The following is a 27956-nucleotide window of genomic DNA, read 5'->3' on the forward strand; positions in this document are numbered from 1 at the left end:
GTGACACGCGGCGCGACTTCCCCCCTTGCTCGCTTGACCGTATAAATAGGCGCGTTGTCTACCGGCGGCAGTGACACGCGGCGCGACTTCCCCCCTTGCTTGCTCGACCGTATAAATAGGCGCGTTGTCTACCGGCGGCAGTGACACGCGGCGCGACTTCCCCCCTTGCTCGCTCGACCGTATAAATAGGCGCGTTGTCTACCGGCGGCAGTGACACGCGGCGCGACTTCCCCCCTTGCTCGCTCGACCGTATAAATACGCGCGTTGTCTACCGGCGGCAGTGACACGCGGCGCGACTGCGCGACTTCCCCCCTTGCTCGCTCGACCGTATAAATAGGCGCGTTGTCTACCGGCGGCAGTGACACGCGGCGCGACTTCCCCCCTTGCTCGCTCGACCGTATAAATAGGCGCGTTGTCTACCGGCGGCAGTGACACGCGGCGCGACTTCCCCCCTTGCTCGCTCGACCGTATAAATAGGCGCGTTGTCTACCGGCGGCAGTGACACGCGGCGCGACTTCCCCCCTTGCTCGCTCGACCGTATAAATAGGCGCGTTGTCTACCGGCGGCAGTGACACGCGGCGCGACTTCCCCCCTTGCTCGCTCGACGCGGTGTTACGGTCACTCGTGGTGGTTTTAGCCGGTAGGCTGCGGGGAAATGGCGGAACTTTAATGTTCTGCTCTCTGCAGAATCCGGCACTCATGACATTACGCTCGAAAAAATTAAGCGTGTAAAAAATCTTGTCTATAAACGACGTCACGCTTATAAAGTTAAGCGTGTAAAAAATCTTGTCTATGAATGACATCACGCTTATAAAGTTAAGCGTGTAAAAAATCTTGTCTGCAAAAGACATCACGCTTGAAAAAAATTAAGCGTGTAAAAAATTTTGTCTGCTAAAGACATCACGCTGATAAAGTTAAGCGTGTAATAAATCTTCCCTCCAGGGGGTGGGGGGAGTCCTCCCGGACCCTTTAGGGGCACGGGGGAGCCCTCCACTACGGGTTTTGCGCACCCGGAGTACCCGAGCACACCAGTACCGCAATCTACGGCAGCCCTACGGGTCTGTCGTGGACCGGGGAGTCCTTTTAAGGACTCGCGAGGTAAGCGGCCTCTATAAAAAGTCCGCTCGGCTGGTCGGAGCCGTGAGGGAGGAGCTTAGGCTCTCCTAACCGACCTAAGGGAAGGAAAACCCTGACAGAAAACCGGGGGTCCGGCTGCCCTGCTTAGGAGTCTGTCGTTGGCTTCGGCCACCCAGACTCCCGCGTCGCGTTGTCTGCGGAACGACACCACGCTTAGAACGTTAAGCGTGTAAGAAATCGCGTCGCGTTGTCTGCGGAACGACACCACGCTTTTCTCAGTAGTGAGCGTGTAATAAGTAAATCCTCCTAAGGGTCTGCCTTCGGCGACATCACGCTTTTCTCCAGTAGTGAGCGTGTAATAAGTAAATCCTCCTCCTGTCTGCCTTCGGCGACATCACGCTTTTCTCCAGTAGTGAGCGTGTAAAAAGTAAATCCTCCTCCTGTCTGCCTTCGGCGACATCACGCTTTTCTCCAGTAGTGAGAGAGTAGAAGTGACTCCTCCTCCTGTCTGCCTTCGGCGACATCACGCTTTTCTCCAGTAGTGAGCGTGTAATAAGTAAATCCTCCTCCTGTCTGCCTTCGGCGACATCACGCTTTTCTCCAGTAGTGAGCGTGTAATAAGTAAATCCTCCTCCTGTCTGCCTTCGGCGACATCACGCTTTTCTCCAGTAGTGAGCGTGTAAAAAGTAAATCCTCCTCCTGTCTGCCTTCGGCGACATCACGCTTTTCTCCAGTAGTGAGCGTGTAATAAGTAAATCCTCCTCCTGTCTGCCTTCGGCGACATCACGCTTTTCTCCAGTAGTGAGCGTGTAATAAGTAAATCCTCCTCCTGTCTGCCTTCGGCGACATCACGCTTTTCTCCAGTAGTGAGCGTGTAATAAGTAAATCCTCCTCCTGTCTGCCTTCGGCGACATCACGCTTTTCTCCAGTAGTGAGCGTGTAAAAAGTAAATCCTCCTCCTGTCTGCCTTCGGCGACATCACGCTTTTCTCCAGTAGTGAGCGTGTAATAAGTAAATCCTCCTCCTGTCTGCCTTCGGCGACATCACGCTTTTCTCCAGTAGTGAGCGTGTAAAAAGTAAATCCTCCTCCTGTCTGCCTTCGGCGACATCACGCTTTTCTCCAGTAGTGAGCGTGTAAAAAGTAAATCCTCCTCCTGTCTGCCTTCGGCGACATCACGCTTTTCTCCAGTAGTGAGCGTGTAATAAGTAAATCCTCCTCCTGTCTGCCTTCGGCGACATCACGCTTTTCTCCAGTAGTGAGCGTGTAAAAAGTAAATCCTCCTCCTGTCTGCCTTCGGCGACATCACGCTTTTCTCCAGTAGTGAGCGTGTAATAAGTAAATCCTCCTCCTGTCTGCCTTCGGCGACATCACGCTTTTCTCCAGTAGTGAGCGTGTAATAAGTAAATCCTCCTCCTGTCTGCCTTCGGCGACATCACGCTTTTCTCCAGTAGTGAGCGTGTAAAAAGTAAATCCTCCTCCTGTCTGCCTTCGGCGACATCACGCTTTTCTCCAGTAGTGAGCGTGTAATAAGTAAATCCTCCTCCTGTCTGCCTTCGGCGACATCACGCTTTTCTCCAGTAGTGAGCGTGTAATAAGTAAATCCTCCTCCTGTCTGCCTTCGGCGACATCACGCTTTTCTCCAGTAGTGAGCGTGTAATAAGTAAATCCTCCTCCTGTCTGCCTTCGGCGACATCACGCTTTTCTCCAGTAGTGAGCGTGTAATAAGTAAATCCTCCTCCTGTCTGCCTTCGGCGACATCACGCTTTTCTCCAGTAGTGAGCGTGTAAAAAGTAAATCCTCCTCCTGTCTGCCTTCGGCGACATCACGCTTTTCTCCAGTAGTGAGCGTGTAATAAGTAAATCCTCCTCCTGTCTGCCTTCGGCGACATCACGCTTTTCTCCAGTAGTGAGCGTGTAATAAGTAAATCCTCCTCCTGTCTGCCTTCGGCGACATCACGCTTTTCTCCAGTAGTGAGCGTGTAAAAAGTAAATCCTCCTCCTGTCTGCCTTCGGCGACATCACGCTTTTCTCCAGTAGTGAGCGTGTAAAAAGTAAATCCTCCTCCTGTCTGCCTTCGGCGACATCACGCTTTTCTCCAGTAGTGAGCGTGTAATAAGTAAATCCTCCTCCTGTCTGCCTTCGGCGACATCACGCTTTTCTCCAGTAGTGAGCGTGTAAAAAGTAAATCCTCCTCCTGTCTGCCTTCGGCGACATCACGCTTTTCTCCAGTAGTGAGCGTGTAATAAGTAAATCCTCCTCCTGTCTGCCTTCGGCGACATCACGCTTTTCTCCAGTAGTGAGCGTGTAAAAAGTAAATCCTCCTCCTGTCTGCCTTCGGCGACATCACGCTTTTCTCCAGTAGTGAGCGTGTAATAAGTAAATCCTCCTCCTGTCTGCCTTCGGCGACATCACGCTTTTCTCCAGTAGTGAGCGTGTAAAAAGTAAATCCTCCTCCTGTCTGCCTTCGGCGACATCACGCTTTTCTCCAGTAGTGAGCGTGTAAAAAGTAAATCCTCCTCCTGTCTGCCTTCGGCGACATCACGCTTTTCTCCAGTAGTGAGCGTGTAATAAGTAAATCCTCCTCCTGTCTGCCTTCGGCGACATCACGCTTTTCTCCAGTAGTGAGCGTGTAAAAAGTAAATCCTCCTCCTGTCTGCCTTCGGCGACATCACGCTTTTCTCCAGTAGTGAGCGTGTAATAAGTAAATCCTCCTCCTGTCTGCCTTCGGCGACATCACGCTTTTCTCCAGTAGTGAGCGTGTAATAAGTAAATCCTCCTCCTGTCTGCCTTCGGCGACATCACGCTTTTCTCCAGTAGTGAGCGTGTAAAAAGTAAATCCTCCTCCTGTCTGCCTTCGGCGACATCACGCTTTTCTCCAGTAGTGAGCGTGTAATAAGTAAATCCTCCTCCTGTCTGCCTTCGGCGACATCACGCTTTTCTCCAGTAGTGAGCGTGTAAAAAGTAAATCCTCCTCCTGTCTGCCTTCGGCGACATCACGCTTTTCTCCAGTAGTGAGCGTGTAATAAGTAAATCCTCCTCCTGTCTGCCTTCGGCGACATCACGCTTTTCTCCAGTAGTGAGCGTGTAAAAAGTAAATCCTCCTCCTGTCTGCCTTCGGCGACATCACGCTTTTCTCCAGTAGTGAGCGTGTAAAAAGTAAATCCTCCTCCTGTCTGCCTTCGGCGACATCACGCTTTTCTCCAGTAGTGAGCGTGTAATAAGTAAATCCTCCTCCTGTCTGCCTTCGGCGACATCACGCTTTTCTCCAGTAGTGAGCGTGTAATAAGTAAATCCTCCTCCTGTCTGCCTTCGGCGACATCACGCTTTTCTCCAGTAGTGAGCGTGTAATAAGTAAATCCTCCTCCTGTCTGCCTTCGGCGACATCACGCTTTTCTCCAGTAGTGAGCGTGTAATAAATAAATCCTCTGTTAGGGTCACTCGTGGTGGTTTTAGCCGGTAGGCTGCGGGGAAATGGCGGAACTTTAATGTTCTGCTCTCCGCAGAATCCGGCACTCCCCCCGCCCCGCCCCGGGGAAGGGGGAGTCTTCCTCCCGAAAGGGGGGTCACTGGTCACTCAAACCCCGGAAGAATGGAGGCACTCCCCGACCAGTGGTGCTCCCCGATCGGTGGCATAGCCACCGTGACTGGTTGCCACTGCTGACGGGTTGCCTCCAGGACGTCGTGGGGATTCCAGTGATGGAAGATTTCCACCACGTAAAAAAAAAAAAAAAAAAAAGGGACCTAGTTAAAACGTAGGTAGGGAATAATTTTTAATTCCTTTCAGCAATTACATTTCCATTAAGCAAGAACAGTCAAGAAACATTTCGACTATATTGCAAAAACGTTGTAAAATTAATGCAATATAGCTGAAATGCTTCTTGATTTTTCTTGCTTAAGGGATGAAGTCACACTGCATTGCCACGAGTCTCAATGTGGCTCGAGACCGGAACAGCATGAAAGAAAGTGGTGAGTTTTATTTTATATCACGTTTCACTTTATTAATAATTGGATTTGCCACAAAAAACCCTGTCTATTTTAGAACCCTCGCGTCTAACAACGAGACTTTGCTAAAATAAAAAATTATTGTTAGAGGATCAGAATATTCTACAGACATAATCCTCTAAGTCGACATTGTTTAGAGATACACTTTCTGAAACATTAGAAAAATATACTATATAGCATTCTTTCATTCGATTTCTCGGCATCCAGGACTTTTTTCCGTGGTGATAGTGGTAATGGTTACAATCAATTATTTTGAATATCCCTGACTCACATCCAGAAACTTGCAATTAGCTGGATCAGTAGTAACAAATTTATTTGTATAAAGTACTTCAATTGATATATTAAAATAGTTTATTATCCGTCATCACAGGGAGGTGCCTAGGACGTCGAAAAATCGAATGAAACAAAGCCATTTCGTACATTTTTCTAATTTTTCAAAGAGTGTATCTCTGAACGGTATTAACTTACAATAAAGGATTATGTTTATATAGAAATATTTCGATCTTCTAACAATAATCTTTCATTTTAAATCTCGTTACTAAACGCGAGGGGCCTAAAACCTTTATAAAAATGGGCAAAGTTCTTTGTAAGTGAGTTTAATGCCAAATTGGCAACAATTTGCTATTAATTTACTTACTGGATTATAAACACGCTGCTGTGTATTACAGACGGGTTGCAATCATATCTACCCATTAGAGAATAGATATTTTGTACTCTAAACGGTAAGATATAAATGCACCCATGTGCACATATGGGTAGCAATTTACTCCATTTGCACGAATTCTTGTATGAACACAGTGCACAAGATGACACTAATGCAGATAGATGAGCGAGCGTATATTTTATTTGCACATTATAAACAGCGCTAAGAGCAGAATGCATTTTGACAGTAGTCACTGCGGCGAGCGCAGAATGCATTTTGACAGTAGTCACTGCGGCGAGCGCAGAATGCATTGCATTTTAACAATAGTCACTGCGGCGAGCGCACAAAGTTTGAAAACAAATGGGATATTCAAATTTTATATCACGTATAATCATCGATAATTTCGAGAATTTTCTTTCTCTAAAAACTATAAATTTTCTTCAAAAATTAGTTATTAAGACTGTATATTTGACATTAAATTAATATAATATAAGAACGCCATCAAGTCCGAGCTAGGATCTAAGTAGCAAATAATTTCCGTGTGAATTTCTAATACTATTTCGAACTAAACTGCGCGCCAACGAATTGTCGGTCTTGAAACACAGTTTTTTCGTTAGAACAGTAAATTTACTTAAATAAATCGCAAATCGATTTAATTTTTGATGCTGATACAAATCGTATCTAACATCCCCTCTTTCCCCGAATATTACTGTAAAGAATTTATTGCGAAAAAATATTATCTCAGTCAGGGTTTTTTCGCAATAAGTTGTTATGTAATACATATAAACTAGGAAAATTATTTGACAATCATTAAAATTATTCGCATATTTTCTAACAACTTTAGGAAAATTAACGATTTGCTAATAAAAAAATTAGAAATTATTTTCAAATTACAAAATAAGTTTTCTTTATTATTATATAATAACAATAGTATTGTTCATTAATCCTCGGTCTCGGCTTCATATATATATATATATTTTTTTTTATATTATATATTATATATATTTATATTTATTTATTTATTTATTTATTTATTTTATATGTATATATATAAAATCAATAAATATTATAAGTAATTAATAAGTACGACAAGACCTAGGTGCGCGCGCGCGAGCGTGAGCGTCGAGAAGCCTAGCACGATTCTCGCCGGCTCGCGGCTGACCGAGCGTCGAGCATCTGACATCACTGCTGAAATCACCGGAAATAAGTTGGCGCTGGAAGTTCATATTTTTTAATAAACTATAGCTCAAACGATTGCTCCCTAATTGCTCCCTCAGAATCAACAATTGCTCTTCTTTTAAAATTATTATTTTTTAAGATATTTAAAAAAAACGTAAAAGTTATAACTTTCACTCAAAAACATATTTCTAATAACTCTATGCAACTAAATCCGGCATAGAACGATTGCTCCTTATTGCTTCATCATTATTTTAATGATTTATTGCATTTTTATTGAAAAATTAACAAATTAATCATTTCACAAGTGACGCCGCCGCCACTTATCGGCCGCCTATTGTAACTATGGCTCGGCAGCCATTGGCGGAAATATTTAACTAATTTTAATCAGTTATCTAATAATAAACTAAATTTTATTCATACCTAATTTACAGAGCATTCTTAAAGATACTGCTACAAAAGTGGTTCTTTCAATGCAACAAATTGTCAATCCACAACATCTTCAACACCTTCCATATCTTCATTATCTAACGATACAACTTCTAATTTCATTGACGCTGCATGTTATACTGGTCCCATAAAGTTATCCAAACACCGAGCCATGGCTACACATAATGTCTACACTATAGTGCAGACATTAAAACAAAACCCTGGCGTCCCTCGAATCGGATCACGCGGGAGTATTAACGGCGATCGGCCGCGAGGCCTCACGCCACTCTGACACGCTTGGCTGTAGAACACCGTGACCGCCGGGGCACGACCTCGGGGCACGCGCTCCTCCTAACCGAGTAAGTAAGGAGGAGGACTGATGGATGGCCGATGGATTAAACGCACCCCGGAGGATGGCTGGTGGATGACCGATGGATTAAACGAAAGCCGGAGTATGGCTGGTGGATGGCCGATGGATTAAACGCACGCCGGAGGATAGCTGGTGGATGGCTGGTGGATGGCCGATGGATTAAACGCACGCTGGAGGATGGCTGGTGGATGACCGATGGATTAAACGAAAGACGGAGGATGGCTGATGGACGGCCGATGGATTAAACGCACGCCGGAGGATGGCCGATGGATTAAACGCACGCCGGAGGATGGCCGGTGGATTGAACGCACGCCGGAGGATGGCTGGTGGATGGCCGATGGATTAAACGCACGCCGGAGGATGGCCGGTGGATTAAACGCACGCCGGAGGATGGCTGGTGGATAGCCGATGGATTAAACGCACGACGGAGGATGGCCGATGGATTAAACGCACGCCGGAGGATGGCTGGTGGATGGCCGATGGATTAAACGCTCGCCGGAGGATGGCTGGTGGATTAAACGCACGCCGGAGGATGGCCGGTGGATTGAACGCACGCCGGAGAATGGCTGGTGGATGGCCGATGGATTCAACGCACGCCGGAGGATGGCCGGTGGATTAAACGCACGCCGGAGGATGGCTGGTGGATGGCCGATGGATTAAACGCACGCCGGAGGATGGCTGGTGGATGGCCGATGGATTAAACGCTCGGCGGAGGATGGCCGGTGGATTAAACGCTCGCCGGAGGATGGCTGGTGGATGGCCGATGGATTCAACGCACGCCGGAGGATGGCCGGTGGATTAAACGCACGCCTGAGGATGGCTGGTGGATGGCCGATGGATTAAACGCTCGCCGGAGGATGGCTGGTGGATTAAACGCACGCCGGAGGATGGCCGGTGGATTGAACGCACGCCGGAGAATGGCTGGTGGATGGCCGATGGATTCAACGCACGCCGGAGGATGGCCGGTGGATTAAACGCACGCCGGAGGATGGCCGGTGGATTGAACGCACGCCGGAAAATGGGTGGTGGATGGCCGATGGATTAAACGCACGCCGGAGGATGGCTGGTGGATGCCCGATGGATTAAACGCACGCCGGAGAATGGCTGGTGGATGGCTGAGTGATTAAACGCACGCCGGAGGATGGCCGGTGGATTAAACGCACGCCGGAGGAAGGCTGGTGGATGGCTGATGGATTAAACGCACGCCGGAGGATGGCCGGTGGATTAAACGCACGCCGGAGAATGGCTGGTGGATGGCCGATGGATTCAACGCACGCCGGAGGATGGCCGGTGGATTAAACGCACGCCGGAGGATGGCTAGTGGATGGCCGATGGATTAAACGCATGCCGGAGGATGGCCGGTGGATTAAACGCACGCCGGAGGATGGCCGGTGGATTGAACTCACGCCGGAGGATGGCTGGTGGATGGCCGATGGATTCAACGCACGCCGGAGGATGGCCGGTGGATTAAACGCACGCCGGAGGATGGCTGGTGGATGGCCGATGAAATAAACGCACGCCGGAGGATGGCTGGTGGATGGCCGATGGATTAAACGCTCGGCGGAGGATGGCCGGTGGATTAAACGCACGCCGGAGGATGGCTGGTGGATGGCCGATGGATTCAACGCACGCCGGAGGATGGCCGGTGGATTAAACGCACGCCGGACGATGGCTGGTGGAAGGCCGATGGATTAAACGCACGCCGGAGGATGGCTGGTGGATGGCCGATGGATTAAACGCTCGGCGAAGAATGGCCGGTGGATTAAACGCACGCCGGAGGATGGCTGGTGGATGGCCGATGGATTAAACGCATGCCGGAGGATGGCCGGCGAAGGAGCGGCCACGAATAAACCGCCCGAGGAGCAGAGCGAGAAAGAGCGAGAGAGAGAGAGAGAAAGAGAGAAGAGAGAGAGAGAGAGAGAGAGAGAGAGAGAGAGAGAGAGAGAGAGAGAGAGAGAGAGAGAGAGAGAGAGAGAGAGAGAGAGATAGTGAGCGAGGAGCGTGGGAGCGAGGGAGCGAGGGATGGGCATGGCACGGCAAGGGGGCATGGCAAGGCTTGGCAAGGGGCATGTCAAGGCAAGGGGGCAAGGCAAGAAAGTCTTATCAAGATTATATACTATCAAAAATTATTAGATAATAACAAACAATTTGAATAAATAATTCGTATAAACTGTTTACTAAAATGTTTTTGCTTCAATAAATTTTTAAAATAAAATAAATATGTGCGTTTCGTATTTACTTTTGTACATTTTTTAATATTTTTTAAATATTCTATATATATGATAAATAATATATAACAGCGTAAAACATATTTTTTTTATGTATATGTATATTTACAAAATAAATTAGTATAGATAACAATCTAAGATCTAAGACATATGTTACGCTGTAACGCTGCACACACATACACACACACACACACACACACACACACACACATATTTCCTTTTCTTTTTCTTTTTGTCTTGTTTTATCGCGATGCGAGGGAGAGGTAGAGGCCGAGAAAGAGGCAGAGGCAGAAGAATAGGAAGAGGCGGAGCTGGTGAAGAAAAAAATATATCGGGCATCAACATATTATTACCAAAAATAATCTTCAATAAATAATAAAGTAACAATTAATATATATTTCATTTATACATAGCTCTCTCTACTCCTAAAGCTAACTCCTAAATTTTTGCCTTCCTGAATTAGTGTTTATAAATATTTATTTCATTTTATTTATAATTTTTACATTTATAAATAAATATATATATATATTTTTTTTAATATGCATATATATATATGGAGGGGTTAAAGCCATAGTGGTGTAAGTCAATTTTTTTGACCACTTTTTTTTCTTCTTTTTTCAACATATCTGCATGTGTAGACTGCATCTATGAACTTAACTCGATAGGTTAAAAAAAGTGACTTACACCATCACTATGGCTTTAACCCCTCCATATATATATATGCATATTTAAAAGTTATAAATATAAAAATTGTAAATATGATTAAATAAATATTTATAAATATGACGTAGCGCATCGTCGACTTGGCAGTCGGCGAGGCACGAGACACGATACCCAAAATGCGTGGCATCGTGGCAACGTCGCATAGCCGGCGCGTGCCACCGCTGCGGCAGCATATCCCCTCCAGCTGGGTAGTTCGTACACGAACCATCAAAGACCGACAATATCGAAAAGTGGATGTATACATAGCACGGACTTGAACCAAATTCATCGACACTATCGAAAAGTGGATGTGACTCGTAGTTCCAATTCCTGAAAGTGGATGTGTGGCGCTACTGTACGGCCTAGCAAAAGCGTCCCAAGAAAATCGCCGTCATTGCGCCTCTCATCCTTCTCTCTGGTTAGTCCGGACTCAATCCTAGGGGCAAAGTCTGTCGGTAAGGGGCAAAGTCTGTCGGTAATCAAAGCACGGAAATGCTGGTCTCGACTTTTGAGGGGCCATTGGCTATCTTCTGTGAAGCCACACAGCCAATTAGGAATGTTTGGTGTAAAACTCGGGGCAGATGGCGCCATGGCGTCCAGTCCTGTCATGGCGGCGTCACCAACACTAACTCAATATACATGTGTGTGTTGGTGTATCTGTGAGCACATCCGTGAGATATAAGGTCTGTTTTCTGTTGCTGCACTGCTGAACTAGTGCACTCTAGTGCACTCTACTAGAGTGCACTAGTTCAGCAGTGCAGCAACAGAAAACAGACCTTATATCTCACGGATGTGCTCGCAGATACACCAACACACACATGTATATTGAGTTAGTGTTGGCAGAGAGAAGGATGAGAGTGGTCATGCCCGCATTTTAGGTGGTCCCCGTCCATGAGCGCCTCTATGTGCACAAAACGTGCACATTGAACTACGTAGCCATGTCCACGAAAATTTCTGATGGGTAACGCGTTATGTGCACGCTCTATTGGTTCTGTTCCGTGCTATGTGCACGATCTTTTGGTTCTGTTCCGTGCTATGTCGAAAGCGTCGGTAATGCATAATACTTGTATGGAGGGGATGTGCTGGCCGCGGCGGCCGCGCTCGACGCTCGGCAACACTCGGCAAGCTTCGAGCCAGTTCGAGCGAAGAGAGAAGGACAGACATACGATCTGCTGTCTCCTTATTATGATGTAGCTGTAGCTGCTTAGCACGCATTTCGGGTATCGCGTCTCGCGTCTCACCAAGCGTCGAGTCTCGAGTTGGCAAATCGACGATGCGTTGCGTTACATTTATGTTTCCACTTACGAATTTTAATTGTTATGTTTATAAATATATATTTATTTAATTATATTATATATGAAATTTATAAATATAAAATTTACAAATATAATTAAATAAATATTAACAAACATAAAAATTAAAGTTTGTAAGGATAATGTATAAAAATAGCAATCCTTGTTTTTGCCCATACGCTTTTTTATCTGAAAAAAGTCCTACATTAAAAACATTAACTTTAGCACAGTATAGCATAATATTTAAAAATATTTAAATGCATAATAATAATTAAATAAATATTAACTATCGAGAAAAAAATTGTAGTGTTGTTTTTACTCTTATTAAGTATATAATTTTAGCTATCCATGTTTAAACGACCAAATCACGAGCGCCAAAAGAGAGATATTGGATTAAAATAGAAACAATTTATTAAACAAACAATACACACGGTTAACGTTTCGACTGTACTTATAGTCTTCTTCGGAACGGATTGCTATGAAAGAAGAAAATAAATATCAAAAAACATGATAACGTGTTTAAGTTAACATTTTAAAACATTAAACAATCTCTTAATAATAATATAAATAAAATAAACAATCTAATTCAATCACAAATATAAAAACGCCGAAATAATCGAATAAAACGATGACAATATAACTATAAAATTTATTTATATTGAGAAGTAAAGAAGGTAATCTCTTCCATCAGAAAAAAATGTAAAAAATTGTTAAGGAGATATTCTGGTTTGAAAAGTCATAAAGAAAGATATTTTTCAGGAATTTTTTGCAGGGAAACGAAAAGAGCGAATAACGCTAAACTGTATATACATGTTTATTTAGCCTTATTTTGAAAATTTATTTTTAGTTTTAAGTAATAAAAATGCTCTTCTTTTCCATATTATATCCTGTCATTAGAAGGTGTAAATGACAGACGCGAGACGGTGTAAATGATTCTAGCTGTTCTAAGTATCTGAAACGCAAAAACCAAAAATTTTTTTATTCAGGAGAAGTGTGGCTATCGTCTGAACTAGAACTGAACTAATATTTCCATTCTGGCGGCCTTTTTATTAAAAATATTATAACTTTTTTCGAAACTTTGGAAGTATTTTATTAAAAGAAAAAAAAACTAATAAACGTATAATGTTTATTCTAGTTCAGACGATAGTCACACTTCTCTTCTGAATAAGAAAAATTTTGGTTTTTGCGTTTCTGATACCTAGAACAGTTGGAATCATTTACATCGTCTTTCATTTATACCTTATTCTAGTGACCAGGATATAACATAGAAAATAGAGCATTTTTGTTACTTAAAAAATAAAAATATATTCTCAAAATAATGTTAAAAGAACATGAAAAGTTTAATGTTATTCGCTTTCTCCGTTTCCTACAAAAAATTCATGAAAAATACCTATTTTTACGAACTTTCAAATCAAAATACTTCCTTAATTTATTATTTGTTATTAATATATATTGTTGGTAATTCATATGTAAGTAATTAGAAAGCATATAGTACAAAATAGTTTCAATATTCAAATTATTGCAATAATGAAGAAATCAATTATTTACAATATATTTACATTTTCTTCTGTGTCTGTATCGTATGTATTATTGCAGACAAGTTTCTTTGCACGTTTACATTTCTTTTGCAGATTTTTTACAAGCTTATCTTTCACAAGTGTGATATGTCAAATACAGACAAGATTTTTGCACGCTCATCTGTTATAAGCGTAATGTCAATTGCAAGATTTTCATAATCAAACGTTCAACATTTTCGACATTTTTCTACAAACGAGGGACCAGCAATATCGTCCGCAGCATGTAGCCTCATAGGCCAGTCAATTTACGGTTTTAATCGAATTTGAATTCGGAAGTTTAATTTATGTGCCATTCGATATAGTAAATGGCACTGCAGATATAAACATATCAATTTTGTGCTTTGTAAAAAAATAATAATAATAAAATATAAATTATAAAAAATTGGTCCCTTTCGACCTTTTACTCGAAACGCTGCGAAAACCGTTCGAAATACAGCAAAATTGCACAAAGATAATTTTGTAGAGAATTAAATTTCCTATAAAAAGATCCGGGAGGAGGGCATTTCTCTTGTAAAATTAATAGCTCAGACATGAGCCGAAGTCGCGCGATCAGGAATTCGCCAGTCGCTAGCTCTGGTTAGTTGTAAAATTCAATATCAATACTTTAGCATTGAATGAAAACTCTCAAAAAATTCAAGGCTTAACTAGGTAAAATAGGAAAGCTATTTCTGGGTTCAAACATTTTTTTATCGATAAATTCAAATTATGACAGTTGTGTGACAAAAATTTATTTTTCGTTCGATACTGTATAACTTTGATCGGCTATATCTCGGAAAGTATTAACCGGAGTTCTATTCTTCCTCTATGAGAAAGCCAAATTAATAAATACTTATTATGCATCAAATAAAACACAAGAGCTTTCTCATAGAAGAAGCTTTATGAGTGAGCGAAATCAAATGGTTGATGAAGCAACGTGCAAATTCTTAATTTGCACACTTAACAATGGTGAAGAAGCGATGTGCAAATTCCTATAGGAATTTATTAATTTTGAATTCGAAGTATAGGTTCCAATCGAAATCCGCATGAATATAGAAACCGGGCTAATTAAGAACCAGCGCGGTAAATGATGCGCGAAAGTTTTATTTATATTTTTATTTTACATATTTTCCAACCTTTGACTGCGTGACGACTAGATTTGCCAGACTTGAAACACAGAACCTGGAAGGAAGTTCCAGGTTCGAACCCCCTGGCAGAGGTAATATTTTTCGCAATGATTTCTTTACAGTTATTTAGATGCATATAGCATCAAAAATTAAATCGAATCGATTTAATTAGGTGAAGGGGGGGATGATTTTACTACTCCAACCGGAGCTGTGTTTCAAGTCTAACAAATTTAGTCGTCAAATGTTAAATGTAACGCAACGCATCGTCGATTTGCCAACTCGAGACTCGACGCTTGGTGAGACGCGAGACGCGATACCCGAAATGCGTGCTAAGCAGCTACAGCTACATCATAATAAGGAGACAGCAGATCGTATGTCTGTCCTTCTCTCTTCGCTCGAACTGGCTCGAAGCTTGCCGAGTGTTGCCGAGCGTCGAGCGCGGCCGCCGCGGCCAGCACATCCCCTCCATACAAGTATTATGCATTACCGACGCTTTCGACATAGCACGGAACAGAACCAAAAGATCGTGCACATAGCACGGAACAGAACCAATAGAGCGTGCACATAACGCGTTACCCATCAGAAATTTTCGTGGACATGGCTACGTAGTTCAATGTGCACGTTTTGTGCACATAGAGGCGCTCATGGACGGGGACCACCTAAAATGCGGGCATGACCACTCTCATCCTTCTCTCTGCTTGCGTAATGTCGATCCAGGAACCGTTTCCCTCATAATTCGCGCCGATCCATTTCATGCAGCTTTATCAAACCACTTGATCAAAATCGTTTGTCTCTATTTTTTGTGTTGACACATTGTATTTATAAGATTCTTCCGAGTTATGGCCGTCGATAATTTATATTCCCGTACCCTATCGCATATTGCGTATTATCGGAGTTTAGATTATCAACCGCCGATAATTAAGATAAAATTCTTTGTGAAGACAAATATATTTGTCAAAATATTTTACGTGCGTGTATTTATTATCTTTTAATGTAATTATTATTTTATCTCAATATAGTTACTCGTACCTTTATATAACAAAACGGAACTTATTTGAATAATAAAAATCACACAATTAAAGATATGCGTGTATATTATATGTATGTTATCGCCACACACACATATACAATTTAATTTTTATTATTTAAATAAGTCCAGCTTGGCTGTGTTAAGATAAGTTTAAACAAGAAATATTGATTGTGTATCGACTGTCATGATGATGTCATACCTCCTTAGCTACGAATCTGATTTGAATCAACAACATATGCAGTCTGACACAAGTCTAAGTCAAGGTGTATGATTTCAGGATAGAAGCTTTTTACAAAGAACCGTGCGATACGGCATTTCACAATGAATACCTTGACTGTGAGCGACGCTTCCGCCCCATCTCCTGATACTGCTAAGAATATGGAACAGCCAGGGACCAAAGTCATGAAGAAGTTGTGGATAGACACCAAGTCTTTGGACGTGCCAAATGTTCTGAATCCCGACGACTCCTTGATGAAAAAATTCCAAAGTGCTCTGCGAGAGCATCTTACTCGCGTCGACAATAAGTTAAACAGCGAAATATTAGAACTTGTAAATATCGAAACGTTTGTTTTTCTAGACTTTAGAGATCTATCTAATGCGTGTAGACAAAAAGATGTGTTAATTATTACCATTAAATATTATTTACAAATATTTCAGGAGGATAATATAAGAGCGATGGAGAAGGAACGCGAAGCAGAATGTTTACAAATGTACTACGCCCAACAGGAAATAGCACAGCAGCAAACGACAATTGAAAAGTATCAAAACATGATAGCAAATGTGATTGTATTGCGCGAGGAGAAAGATACGTGTATAAAGAATGCGAAAGATGTTCATAAAACTACCCATGCCAAATTGTTCGAGGAGAAAAAGAAAGAGGAGAATCTCGTGCGCGAATTGGAGCAGCTTACCGCTTTGCAAGCGCAATTCTCGGAATGGCAAACGGAGCTCGAAAATAGTTTGGCCATTTCCAAACAGGTGTCAAAGAAAGATAAGGCAATTCAGCGAGATTTGATTGCTCAGAAACAGCAGAAAGACTGCATAATATATAAACTCATGGAGGAAGTGTGGAGAATTAAAACCGAGATAGCCAATTTGGACACGCAATTGCAGTTGAAAAATAAAGAAAAAATTGAGGTCAATCAGATGATCGCCGATGTTAATGCTGATCTAGAAGCGTTGCATAAGCAGCACATGAATTTGTGCAACGCCTGGAATTCTGTTGTACTGAATATCGCTAAGCGGAATAAAGTCTATGAGCAACTAAACACAGAGCGTGAGTACGTAATGTCTCGATAATTTTTAAGGATTCGAATAAAATTGTAATGAGAAACAATAATAGAGTATCATATAATTAAGTCGCATCTGTGACTCTGATAGAAAGAAATAATGTTTCGGTGAATTTTTCTCTACCGTCACTTGCTAATGAAAGACTGCAGCAGCGAATATTGTTTCAGGAAAATATGTGAATCTTTTAATACATTACATACGGAAATAGAGAAATTAAAGAAAGAAACTTATAAGGAAACAGAGAACAATGAGAATTTGACCTTGTTGCATACACGAATAGAAGAAAATATACAGATTAATACAAAATTGATGGAAATGGGAAATAATAAACTCAATAATTTGGAATCTGAATTAGTAAAAATAGCAAAGTTTAGTGAACAGGAGCAACACGAATTCGATTTAACTAATAATGTACATAGAATGTTAATACACTTATTTAAAAAACTTATAATTACTAAATTATTAATTAATGATAATATTATCAATAAACATTATTTTTACGTGGTTATATTATCATCTATAATAATTCCATATTTCAGAAATGGCAATATTTGTTACACGAAGAGGAAGAAACTGATAAAGAATTTACAAAATTTCTAAATAAGCAAAACGAGTTGGAAAATACAATATATAGCAAACTGGAAGAAAAAGTTGCGCATAATAAAGCAGCGCGGTATTTGAATAAATTATTATTAGATTCCAAAGAGACAATGCAAGAACAAGAATTGTTATTAGTAGAAACAGAAAATTCATATGGCAAAAAGTTATTGGAATTGGAACAACTTAATTCATATAAATCTCATGAGAAGGTAGAATTAGAAGAGCTCTTGCAAAGTAATAATAAAAAGGGAAAAGAGATAGATGAGATTCAGAAAGAAATCAAGAAGCATGACATAGCAATTGAGAGGAAACAAATAAAAGTTATTAGCTTGAATAAAACCATTGAGGAGGTAAGATAATTATTAACTGAAAATCCTGTTAGAATATAAAAATATTAAAAACTTATACACTACTTTTTTCAGATATTATCGCATAGGGAAAATGGAGAAGTTAATCCTTTTAATACGAAGATAAAAACCTTGGAAAAAAATATAGAAGAAATTCAGCAAAGTAATCAAAAAGCACAGCAATTGTGGATTCGCCAAGAAGGATATATGATTACATTGAGCCAACAGAGAGATTTACAATTGCAAGAACTTAATCTTCTTAATAAAGAAATTATGATTATGGAGCAGAAAAATTTGAAACTAGAGCATGCTTTGGAAATGCTTAATAAGGAAGACTCGAATATGGAGAGAATATTAAATCTTCTGCAACAAAGAATGGTACAAATGAATACACAATTAGTCATACAAAAAGGACTGAAGGAGGAGCTAGAAGACAAAAATTCTATTACGAAAAACGAGGGAATACAATCTCTTGAGGATGCAGAATTAAATCTTATAAAGCTGCAAAGTGATTTAAAACAGTTGTATGAGGAAAAGGCACTTTTGAAGGAAAATTTAGATGCAGTGCAACAAGAAAGTTTATCGTGGGAGAAAAAAGTAATATTTTAGATATCAAGTATTATATATTTCTGTCTCAAGCAAAATATTATAATCTGTAATTTATGTTTTTAGGTGCAGTTAATGCAAGAAACAGTGAAAAGATTGAGAGATGAACGTAGTAGCGGTGGTGACATTACAGCGATGAAAAGTGAAATACATAAAATGGAAATGCGCCTGTCACATTTGCGTAGGGCGCAAGAAAAATTGATTCATGATATGGAGTTTTGTGTTGCGCGAAGAGATATTATATTAGACAAAGTTATGAGTAAATTTAAGAAAGATCCTAAAGGACAACACAATCAGAAAGTTATATTCTGTAAACGTCTTGCCGATCAAAAGTTAAAGATAAAACAAGTCGTGAAGGTAAATTCCAACTTGCACTAACAATAAGTTTGATCGATGAAAATTTTCAAATTAAATGTTTATTATAGGATACGAAGAAAACTGAAAATAGAATAATGGAGTTGGAAAATCAAATAAAGGATACAGTAGGCAAATGTAACGAATCGCAAACAGCATTGAAAATGATAGTAGATGATATTCCGAACGTAGATCAAGGAATTATACAAACAGAAGCTATTAAGTACCACGTATGTAATGCAAATAATTCATTTCCTTAATTTCATAAGATTCAAAATTACTACTTGCCTACAATGTTAACATTATTAATTAGAAAATCTTTTGTTATTTGCAGAATTTGCAGGCATTAGTTTATAAACAACGAAAAGCTAAAATGCTGCAAGACATTAAAAGTGGCCGATACAAGATGCTTTTCAAAAGTGAAGCTGTATTAAGTGAAGAATTCCAAAATGAACAGATTCTTCGTGATTATTTGAAACATGTAATGGAACGGACGAGTCAAGACTTTCCTTTATTGAAAAATAATATTCAAAAAATACTTTTGACATTAGAAATACTATAAAATCCCAATAATTGTTATAAGAAAAGTTAAAACAATGCAATATAGTAACAATAATTATACAATAATTATAATTATGCATAACAAATGCATAATAAAATGTTTTGGTTGTAAAACGTATACTTATGCCGAGTGCACTCCTTTAATAAAAGCCTCCATGGATGGAATCGGAGTATCTGGTAAAATGCCATGTCCCAAATTAGCAATATATCGAGTTTTACCAAAATTTGACACCATTTTGTGTGCACGATCAACAATTTTATCCTAAGAAAAACAATAAGTATATTCAATATTTTTAGTAATATATAGATAAATATTACTAGATCAATGATTGCTTTCAACAGTAGTTACTTTTATTAGTAATCAGTATATTACTTCTTAGTTATATACAAGATTTTTACATATAAAATGATAATAAGATAACTGTTTAAAATCAAAATTATATATATATATATATATATATATATATTAAACAAGATATAACATACCTGTGAAGAATACATTGAACAAGGATCCATATTACCTTGCAATGTAATATTAGGACCAAGTTGTTTTCTGGCTTCTGTAGGATCTACGGTCCAATCAAGGCCTATTACTTCATAACTCTGATCCTTCGCAAGAATTTTTAAGGAATTCATGGTTGCACCTTTTGGAAAAGCAATCTAGAAACAGACGTTCAATATATTATTTATATACTTTATATCTTGATTTACAAAATAATCCTGCTGATTAAGGATAGCTATGTAAAATATTTTACCATAGGCACTTCTGGAATATTTGCTTCTTTCAGCTGATTCCGTACACGTTCGCTGATTTGTTTCAGATATTTAAAAGAATAATTTGTAAATAATGCATCATCCAAATAGTCTCCATTGCTTTCAAATACTTGTAGTAACTTGAAAAGAAAAAAAGGATATGTTATTGCCTTCTATTTATGTAATTCTTATATATACTGCGTAACATATTCTAAGACTGTGTTCTGAGATTCACTGTCAGTGCTGAAAATCTATAGCATACATTACGTACACTATGAGCACCCTACGAGTTCTTAAAAAAAAAAAAATATATATATATATATATATACTTTAATTATATACCTGAGCACCAGCTTTCACTTGCATTACCAAGTAATCCACAACAATATCTGTAATCATCTGTAACAATTTATGCGTGTCCTCTGGATACTTATACAACCAGGATCTTGCCTTTGCCATTGTCGAACTACCTCCTCCTTGAATCATGTAACCCATCAGAGTCCACTAAAACAAATTATTTTACATTAATATGTAATATACAATCAAAGAAATTCTTTATATCAAAGAAATTCTCAATTGGTGTAATATATCCATACAATTCTGATTTTTAGATATTAAAATACTTACAGGAGCTCCAGTGAATCCTATTAATGGCACTCTACCATCCAATTTGTGCCGAGTCAATGTTATAGCATCTCCGACATACTTTAGAGCTTCATTCACATTTGGTCGTACAAGTCGTGCTAAATCATTGGGATCAGCTAAGGGCTGAGGCAAGACTGGACCCTAACAGATACTTTTTATTTACAGAGAATAGAGAGACAATAATGAATACAGAGTATATTAATGAATATCATGAACATCACTTGACTGTTATGCAACAATATATGTATGTATGATTGGTAAAGAGTACTCACTACTCCCGCTACCATCTCGACTTTCAGGCCCATCGCCTGAGGGATCACCAAGATATCTGAAAATATTATACTGGCATCCAGATCGAAGCGTTCTATCGGCTGCAGGGTCACCTGGCATGCCAACGCAGGAGTCTGACAAACGGCGAAGAAATCGTGCCGAGCTCTGACTTCCTGAAACTCTGGCAGGTACCTTCCTGCTTGCCTCATAACCCAAACTGGAACCCTGTCAACCGGTTCCCCGCGTGCCGCCTTGAGAATCCGGTCATTCTTCAAGGGTGGAAAATTGTGCTCGATCATTCCTCCGGTCGCTTCGCGATTTTCCTGAGTTTTATTTCGTCCTAAATAACATAATAATATTCCTCACTGTACTGTTTTTATTTTATTCGAGATTTTTTATCCTATTTTAGATTACAATTACGGTAACTCGTAGAAAATACGTACAATAGTTTGTTTCAATTGTTGCAAAGTGCACGATAATTCTTTGCCGATGCACCTGCAACTTCACGTTTGAACTCAGTAAGAAAATTTGATGATAATTGATCGTCGACGTCGACTGTGGTCGACTGTCGACGATGACAGATCTGTTCCTCGTAGCTGCACTATGTTATACTTTCTGCACTTAAAATGAAATAGGTGTCTCGCGATTGAACGTTGAAGAGAAAAGGAGGAAAGATAAACAAAATTATAAAAAGTTCAATTACAAAGAATAAAACGCTGATTACCTGTTAAGGCCGTCCAGTCATTTTTTACGTCAATATCTTATGCAATGAGATCCTATGGTAGCCAATCCCACGTGTTCTTTCGATGAATATTTTAGAGGTCTGTTCTTTGTAAATGAACATTTTCGGCATTTAAAATCAAATAAATGTATAATATAAGACTCTGGAGAAAAAAATTAGCTACAAATCTATTACTCCAACGATGGCAGTATTGCAAACAGAAAAGTTGTTGATAGAAAATTCTGCAAAATTGTACAGCCAAAATTTGATGCACTGCAATGCCTTATATAATCGGAATTATTTTATAATTTTCGAAATTTCGATTCAAGCAACGTTTTTTACTAAAAACTATCCTTTTGATAATTTATTTTGAGAGTTTCGAAAGACGTATATTTTATCAGGGGTGAAGTAATTAATATTGTTGTTAGATCATACGGTTTACTAAAATTTATATTTAAATATATTTGTATATATAACTTGATGATTTTTTGTCTTACGTCAATGCTATTCTCGGCCGTTTCATATTTATATCGGAGTAAATTGTTGAATAGCCGCCTTGTATAATCTAGTTGGATCTATGAGTAAGAACCAATCATGTTTGATTGATACCCCTGAACGCGACCATTGTTTATTCTTCGCCGTTCTCTGCGCCGAGAATGTCAACAGTCAAACCAGTTTGAGGTTTGAGTGTCTCCTGATCAAAGCTGTTTATTCTTGACGTAAACCACAATAGTGGACCTGCTGCGTAAACGGAATCTGGATCGTATCGTGGAATATATAGAATATATAAATTATAGACTAATCGTTGAGATATACTAGATATAGCATGGTGTCAGTGCCTGAAATTTGGCACATATTCAGTGAAATGTATTTTGTACCGTGACTCAGTTCGAGAATTTTTGGATTTTGTTACTTCAGTTCGCAGTGTGTTAATTCTTTCGATAAATATTAGAAAGGACTTCTACGTGACGGACGATGGATGACGTAAATATTAATAAGATATGTCTTGATGTACAAGAGGTAGAGTTGGATGGAGAGGAGAAAGAGTGGGTCAAATTAAGCTGGATTAGCAGTCAAAGTGACGACGATGGAAGTTTTCAGTCATCAGGGATACAGAGGGTGAGCGATAATACTGCTGTAAAATATACTGTAATCAGAATTTCAATACTGCAGATAGAAATAATTTTTAAGCAGAACCGAATCAACGAGACGCTTAACATATTTTTATGTTTTTAAAGGATTCGGATAACGAGACAGCACAGATGAAAGATTGTGATAATAAAGTATCGTTTACAAATGCAGAATTAGAGGATATATCCGACGGTATATCAGTCATAACGGAGAGCGATACGGATGCTGTTAATACAAATCTCTCCCAAATCTGTCAATTTAAGCCACTCAAGTCGCCACAAATGTTGGAGGTGCAAATAAGTAGACAGGTATTATAATAACTATGCTTAGTCTCATCTCTTATTATCTAAAATTATAAATATCTTTAATGTTCTTTTGGATAATAGGATTTAAATCTCTTTATTATAGAAAGATATATGGAACATTCTTATTGCTTGTGTACTTGGTATGATTATCGGCTTGTCTCTTAGTCATCTTTTCACAATTCCTGAAACCTGCCCAGTCTCAGATGGAGTCGATGCTGAAAGTCTCAGGACTGCAAGTCATAACATTGTTAATACTTGCAAGGAATTGACAGATGGTAAAATAAACATAATTTTAGAAGAGATCCAAGATCCACTATTTACTGCTGTAGATTCATTATTTGCATCTTGATTTATTTTTAGTGAAAACTATGCTGAATGAAATTAAAGCACATATTCCAGCTGATAAGAAAATTACGAAGCAATTTTTAACACAATTTTTCGAGATTACTGATTCCTCTAATAAAACAAGTAATAAGCCTATCGTGGTTACCAAGGAATTTTTCAATTCTACCTCACATCCATTGGATCAACTTCAAGGATCTCTACATGTACTATCATCGTTGGCGTTTATTTATGACGATAATAGTTCTTTTAAAAATAAAATAAATAAGACACTGGATATTGTAAACAATACAAAACTATTTTATGATACATTAATATTACTTACCAATAACACACAAGACGAGTACAATCCTATTGTCTCGAAGTAAGTATAATATACGAAGATATTTATTTCTAAATAGTATTGTTATATATTTAAGTTATTATATTATTTGCAGCTTTTTGCAGCACAAGAAAATGTATACTACTTCCAAGTTACTTCTCTCCAACTTAGCAGAAAAAGTGAGCAAGGTAACATCAAAAGTGTACAATAAATATGCTAAAGAAAGACACAGATTGAATAAAAAATTGTGTCATTTGAAAAGCATATTACCCGATGATAAATTTTTAAAACAATTGACCGAGAATAATCAGATGTTTAAAGATTATGACAAGTCTTGTTTCTCGAACTATACATCAAAAAATTTGGATAGCAGAACGATTACAAAAGATGATACAAAGATAAAGGAACAGATTACAAAAACTGATGATACAGTATTGCATCCAAAGTATGATAAACAGAATAGCCATAGAATTCATGATAATAAAGAGAACTCTTTTAAAAATAAAAGAAATAAGAAGCAAAATGTAGACAAATCTACTATGGAGTAAGTATATGTGAGCCATAACATCCAATTTTCTTATTTTTCTTGTAAATTATTACTGTGTATTTAAATGATTTTATATAACAGGTTTGTGCAAAACGCCAGGCATAAGATACATAATACTGCTCAGTTACTTCGCTCTAAGGAAATAGAAAATGTAAGCAACTTAAGACGTGAATTGAGCAAGAAACTACACCACTTGAAAAATATATTTTCTGATAATGAATTTTTAAAACAATTGATTGAGGATTATGAAAGTGACAATAAAGATAAAGAGTCGGTTAAGGATGAAAGAAAAGACGATTACTTACAATCAAATACAATATCAAAAAATGGCATATTAAAAAATAGTTTTGATAACATCTTAATGCAGCTGAAAAATACGTGTCCACTTTCAACTAACTATTGTCCAAAGTTTAATCTTAACACGAGCACATTTGACACCTTATCAAATGTAAGTTATAAATCTATGGGACATTATTAATTTCTCATAAGTTTTTAAATTGTATGTGAATAAAAATTTGTGTACATAAAATGATAAATATATTAGATTGAATAATGCGTAAAGTTTCATACACTAAATGTAAATTATAAATTTGTTTCAGCATAAGACAAAGAATTATAAACATAAGAAACATACAAATAGCAAGAAGACTATGGATCATAGAGATTCTGCAAAAATTTTGCCTGTAGAAGGAGAAAGCAGACCAAGGAAAAAAGAATATTTTAAATCGAATGGCTCCACCAAAAAAATCGTTAATGGCAAAGCGACTTATGAAGGAGAGAATATATCCTCTCAGAATAAAATAAAGAATCATATATCAGAACACACCGTTGATTGTGATAAATCTAAACACTCTTCGCTCGATAGTTGCACAATGAAGCAAGATAATCAGCATTATACAGATACAGACAGAAACAAGGCATTTTACAAATACAGACAGGGCCAAATAAGGAGTGACAACAAAAGGTATTAATTTCCAATAAGACATAATTTTATGTAATATTACGATATATTACGATATACGCTCAAATAACTTAATATGTTTACGAATAAATACGATGTTTAAAAAAATATCTTTTGGGCAGATTTCATGAGTATAAAAAGCAACTTGACGCTTCGGACTGGTATTTTCGACGAGCTTTTGCCCGTAGAAATGCACGAAGACATGCGGAATATATGTCATATATATATCAGCAGGATATGAAGTGGAAAAACCGTCGATGAATTGTAAATTATTAACACGGAGATACATGGGATATTTTTGCACGCAAACTCTTGATGTGTATAAAATATCCTATATAGCATATTTAACACGTATTCTCAACCCTCCATTATCTTTATTCAGCAAACAAACGTTAGTGCTCTCGTATGAGCGCCGCACCAGTATGTGTGTCACTGTATTAGTGCGACGTTGTTCTAGTTTTCTCAGTCAACACAGTCTTGTAAGAACAAGAGGATGAGACATCGATCCGTCACACTAAAGCTTATATTTGGCAACAGTGCGTCGACTGTACGTATTCGTTCTCACCATGAGCGCTGCGCTCAGATATATCGCGCATTAACATTTTCAAAGTCTAATCTAAAAATTGTACTAATAAAATTTTGGAAAATAATTATACAAATATAATCTAGAAGGTTGTAAGTGATAAGTCAGAAAGTTTCAGAGTCAACTTTTATGCTACATCTATGCAATTAAAAATATAAAATGTGAACTGAGCATTTGCCTCATACGAGAGCAATGGAGGGTTATAAATATTCCTTGAATATCCAAATAATCTGCAATATCCAGACATCGAAACATTTATTAACATTGACATTTTTGCTGTTACAAGAAGATATCTATACTGAAAAGGAAAATCCTAGATCGAAAAAAAAATAGAATTTCTAGAAAGTAGATATCATTCCTCAACAGAGAAAAAATTACAATAGAAATTACATCAATGAAGTAAAACAAAAATAGAACGAAGTACATCTAATGTATCTCATGCCGCATGCGCTGTATTATATTTATTTATGGGTTCTGACAAGGGAAGGTTCAGAACTGAATTCTGCCGATTTTGATGAAACTTGGCAGGATTACAGAGAAAGTTTCCCCAAATGTAATGTTATCCCTATTTGGCTGCCGACATTCAACCGTTTTCGAGATATTTTAATAATAAATTTAGTGGTGTCTTTAGAGTAGAGTTTATTAGGACACGCACAGACGAGTATTTGTGGCGTAATGAATATAGTAACTCCCTCATAATTATTTTATTTATACGTTATTTAATTATGACTATCTATATTAAAATTTATATAATATAGATTTTTTATATTAAAATAATTTATTTTTTATATCAACGATAATTATTTTTATCATAAAACATATAAAAAGTCCAGTTACCATATTCACTACGACACAAATACTCGTCTGTGCGTGTCCTAATAAACTCTACTCTAAAGGCACCACTAAATTTATTATTAAAATATCTCGAAAACGGTTGACCGTCGGCACTTAAATAGGGATACCATTACATTAGGGGGAACTTTCTCTGTAATCCTGCCAAGTTTCATCAGAATCGGCGGAGTTCAATTCTGAGCTTTCCCTTGTGAAATCTTTTTTCTTTAAAAAATTATATTTTCTTAACGCGCTACATATGACATCACATACATTTACTGTCTTATACATAACTTTATACAAGAAATAATAAGGAATTTAATGAATATCTGGAAATTTGACATAATGGATATTCAAGAACATTGGAGGTTTACAGGAATCATCTGTAAAATGGTTGTGTAGCATCAGTATGTATATATATTGCAGTATCAGAAACTTTTATCGCAAATTCGCAATGTGATCTGAAATTGTATGCCATTAATGAATCTCATTGGTAGTGAGAGATTAAAGGGCGGCGTGTTGTAGATAGAATCTCACGGTAGGTATCAATCTCGTGAAATACGCGCGACTTGCGCGCGTCAAGAAGTTACATGTCCTGAAAATGATGTTGTGATCGTACATACCAAGGTGATCGACGAGAGAACAGTATTCACAAAGCGACCTCGATTATTTAATAATATTACCTTAAGCTGAGTCGCGTCCGTGACAGTCAGCCGCCCGTGTATAATAATTTTTTACCATCTTGCACGAAAGAGTACAAGATATATGTAGATGAGTAAGTAAGCAAAAAGAGAAAATATACATTTTATAATAAATAGACGTGTATTATTTACAGTTATATATATATATATATATATATATATATATATATATTTACAGTTGTCTTGTAATAGTTTTTATGAAAATAAATGATGCGTTAATATATATGTATATATAAGTAATAATAAAAGAGAGCGTTTGCAGGCATATATGCATATGTGTGCACTCGGAATGAAAACCATAGCGACAGATGTATTACAGAAATGTTATGTGTACAAAGTTATACAATAAAATTGTATAAAAGTCATAACAAAAATTAAATGGATAATTCTACTAGGTGTGATGCTAGGTAAATGAATAAATCTACTAATGTCTGGAAACAATAGAGATATAGGAATC

General features: G+C 38.4%; 3 protein-coding genes and 1 long non-coding RNA gene across 5 annotated transcripts; 2 read left to right on the forward strand and 2 right to left on the reverse strand.

Moving 5' to 3' along the window:
- Positions 1-10256: 10256 nt before the first annotated feature.
- On the reverse strand, positions 10257-16100 carry LOC139770320 (uncharacterized). The gene is made up of 2 exons (XR_011717710.1): positions 15959-16100; positions 10257-11063 (listed from the first exon to the last, which is right to left on the reverse strand). It is a non-coding gene; the product is annotated as an uncharacterized lncRNA (long non-coding RNA).
- On the forward strand, positions 15258-19505 carry L(2)41ab (lethal (2) 41Ab). 2 transcript variants are annotated; one of them, XM_071702211.1, is made up of 9 exons: positions 15258-15592; positions 15907-16178; positions 16287-16909; positions 17087-17330; positions 17459-17869; positions 17942-18463; positions 18539-18829; positions 18898-19056; positions 19161-19505. In XM_071702211.1, exons 2-9 carry the CDS (start codon positions 15951-15953, stop codon positions 19386-19388), a joined length of 2706 nt encoding a protein of 901 aa, XP_071558312.1. In that variant the 5' UTR covers positions 15258-15592; positions 15907-15950; the 3' UTR covers positions 19389-19505. The 2 variants fall into 2 exon arrangements, with proteins under 2 accessions (XP_071558312.1, XP_071558313.1); XM_071702212.1 differs by having other exon boundaries at positions 15258-15384.
- On the reverse strand, positions 19319-21655 carry Urod (uroporphyrinogen decarboxylase). The gene is made up of 7 exons (XM_071702220.1): positions 21499-21655; positions 21058-21395; positions 20768-20926; positions 20483-20644; positions 20143-20280; positions 19874-20047; positions 19319-19649 (listed from the first exon to the last, which is right to left on the reverse strand). Exons 2-7 carry the CDS (start codon positions 21352-21354, stop codon positions 19509-19511), a joined length of 1071 nt encoding a protein of 356 aa, XP_071558321.1. The 5' UTR covers positions 21355-21395; positions 21499-21655; the 3' UTR covers positions 19319-19508.
- Positions 21656-22430: 775 nt separating this feature from the next.
- Positions 22431-27893, forward strand: LOC139770316 (uncharacterized). Its single transcript, XM_071702213.1, has 8 exons — positions 22431-22895; positions 23015-23215; positions 23316-23487; positions 23573-23918; positions 23992-24420; positions 24505-24871; positions 25023-25387; positions 25507-27893. Exons 1-8 carry the CDS (start codon positions 22752-22754, stop codon positions 25643-25645), a joined length of 2163 nt encoding a protein of 720 aa, XP_071558314.1. The 5' UTR covers positions 22431-22751; the 3' UTR covers positions 25646-27893.
- Positions 27894-27956: the final 63 nt, after the last annotated feature.

This window comes from Temnothorax nylanderi, unplaced genomic scaffold (genome assembly GCF_030848795.1).
Source record: "Temnothorax nylanderi isolate EJ_2023f unplaced genomic scaffold, tnyl_v1.0 TNYL_tig0028_pilon, whole genome shotgun sequence".
Classification (NCBI taxonomy): domain Eukaryota; kingdom Metazoa; phylum Arthropoda; class Insecta; order Hymenoptera; family Formicidae; genus Temnothorax; species Temnothorax nylanderi.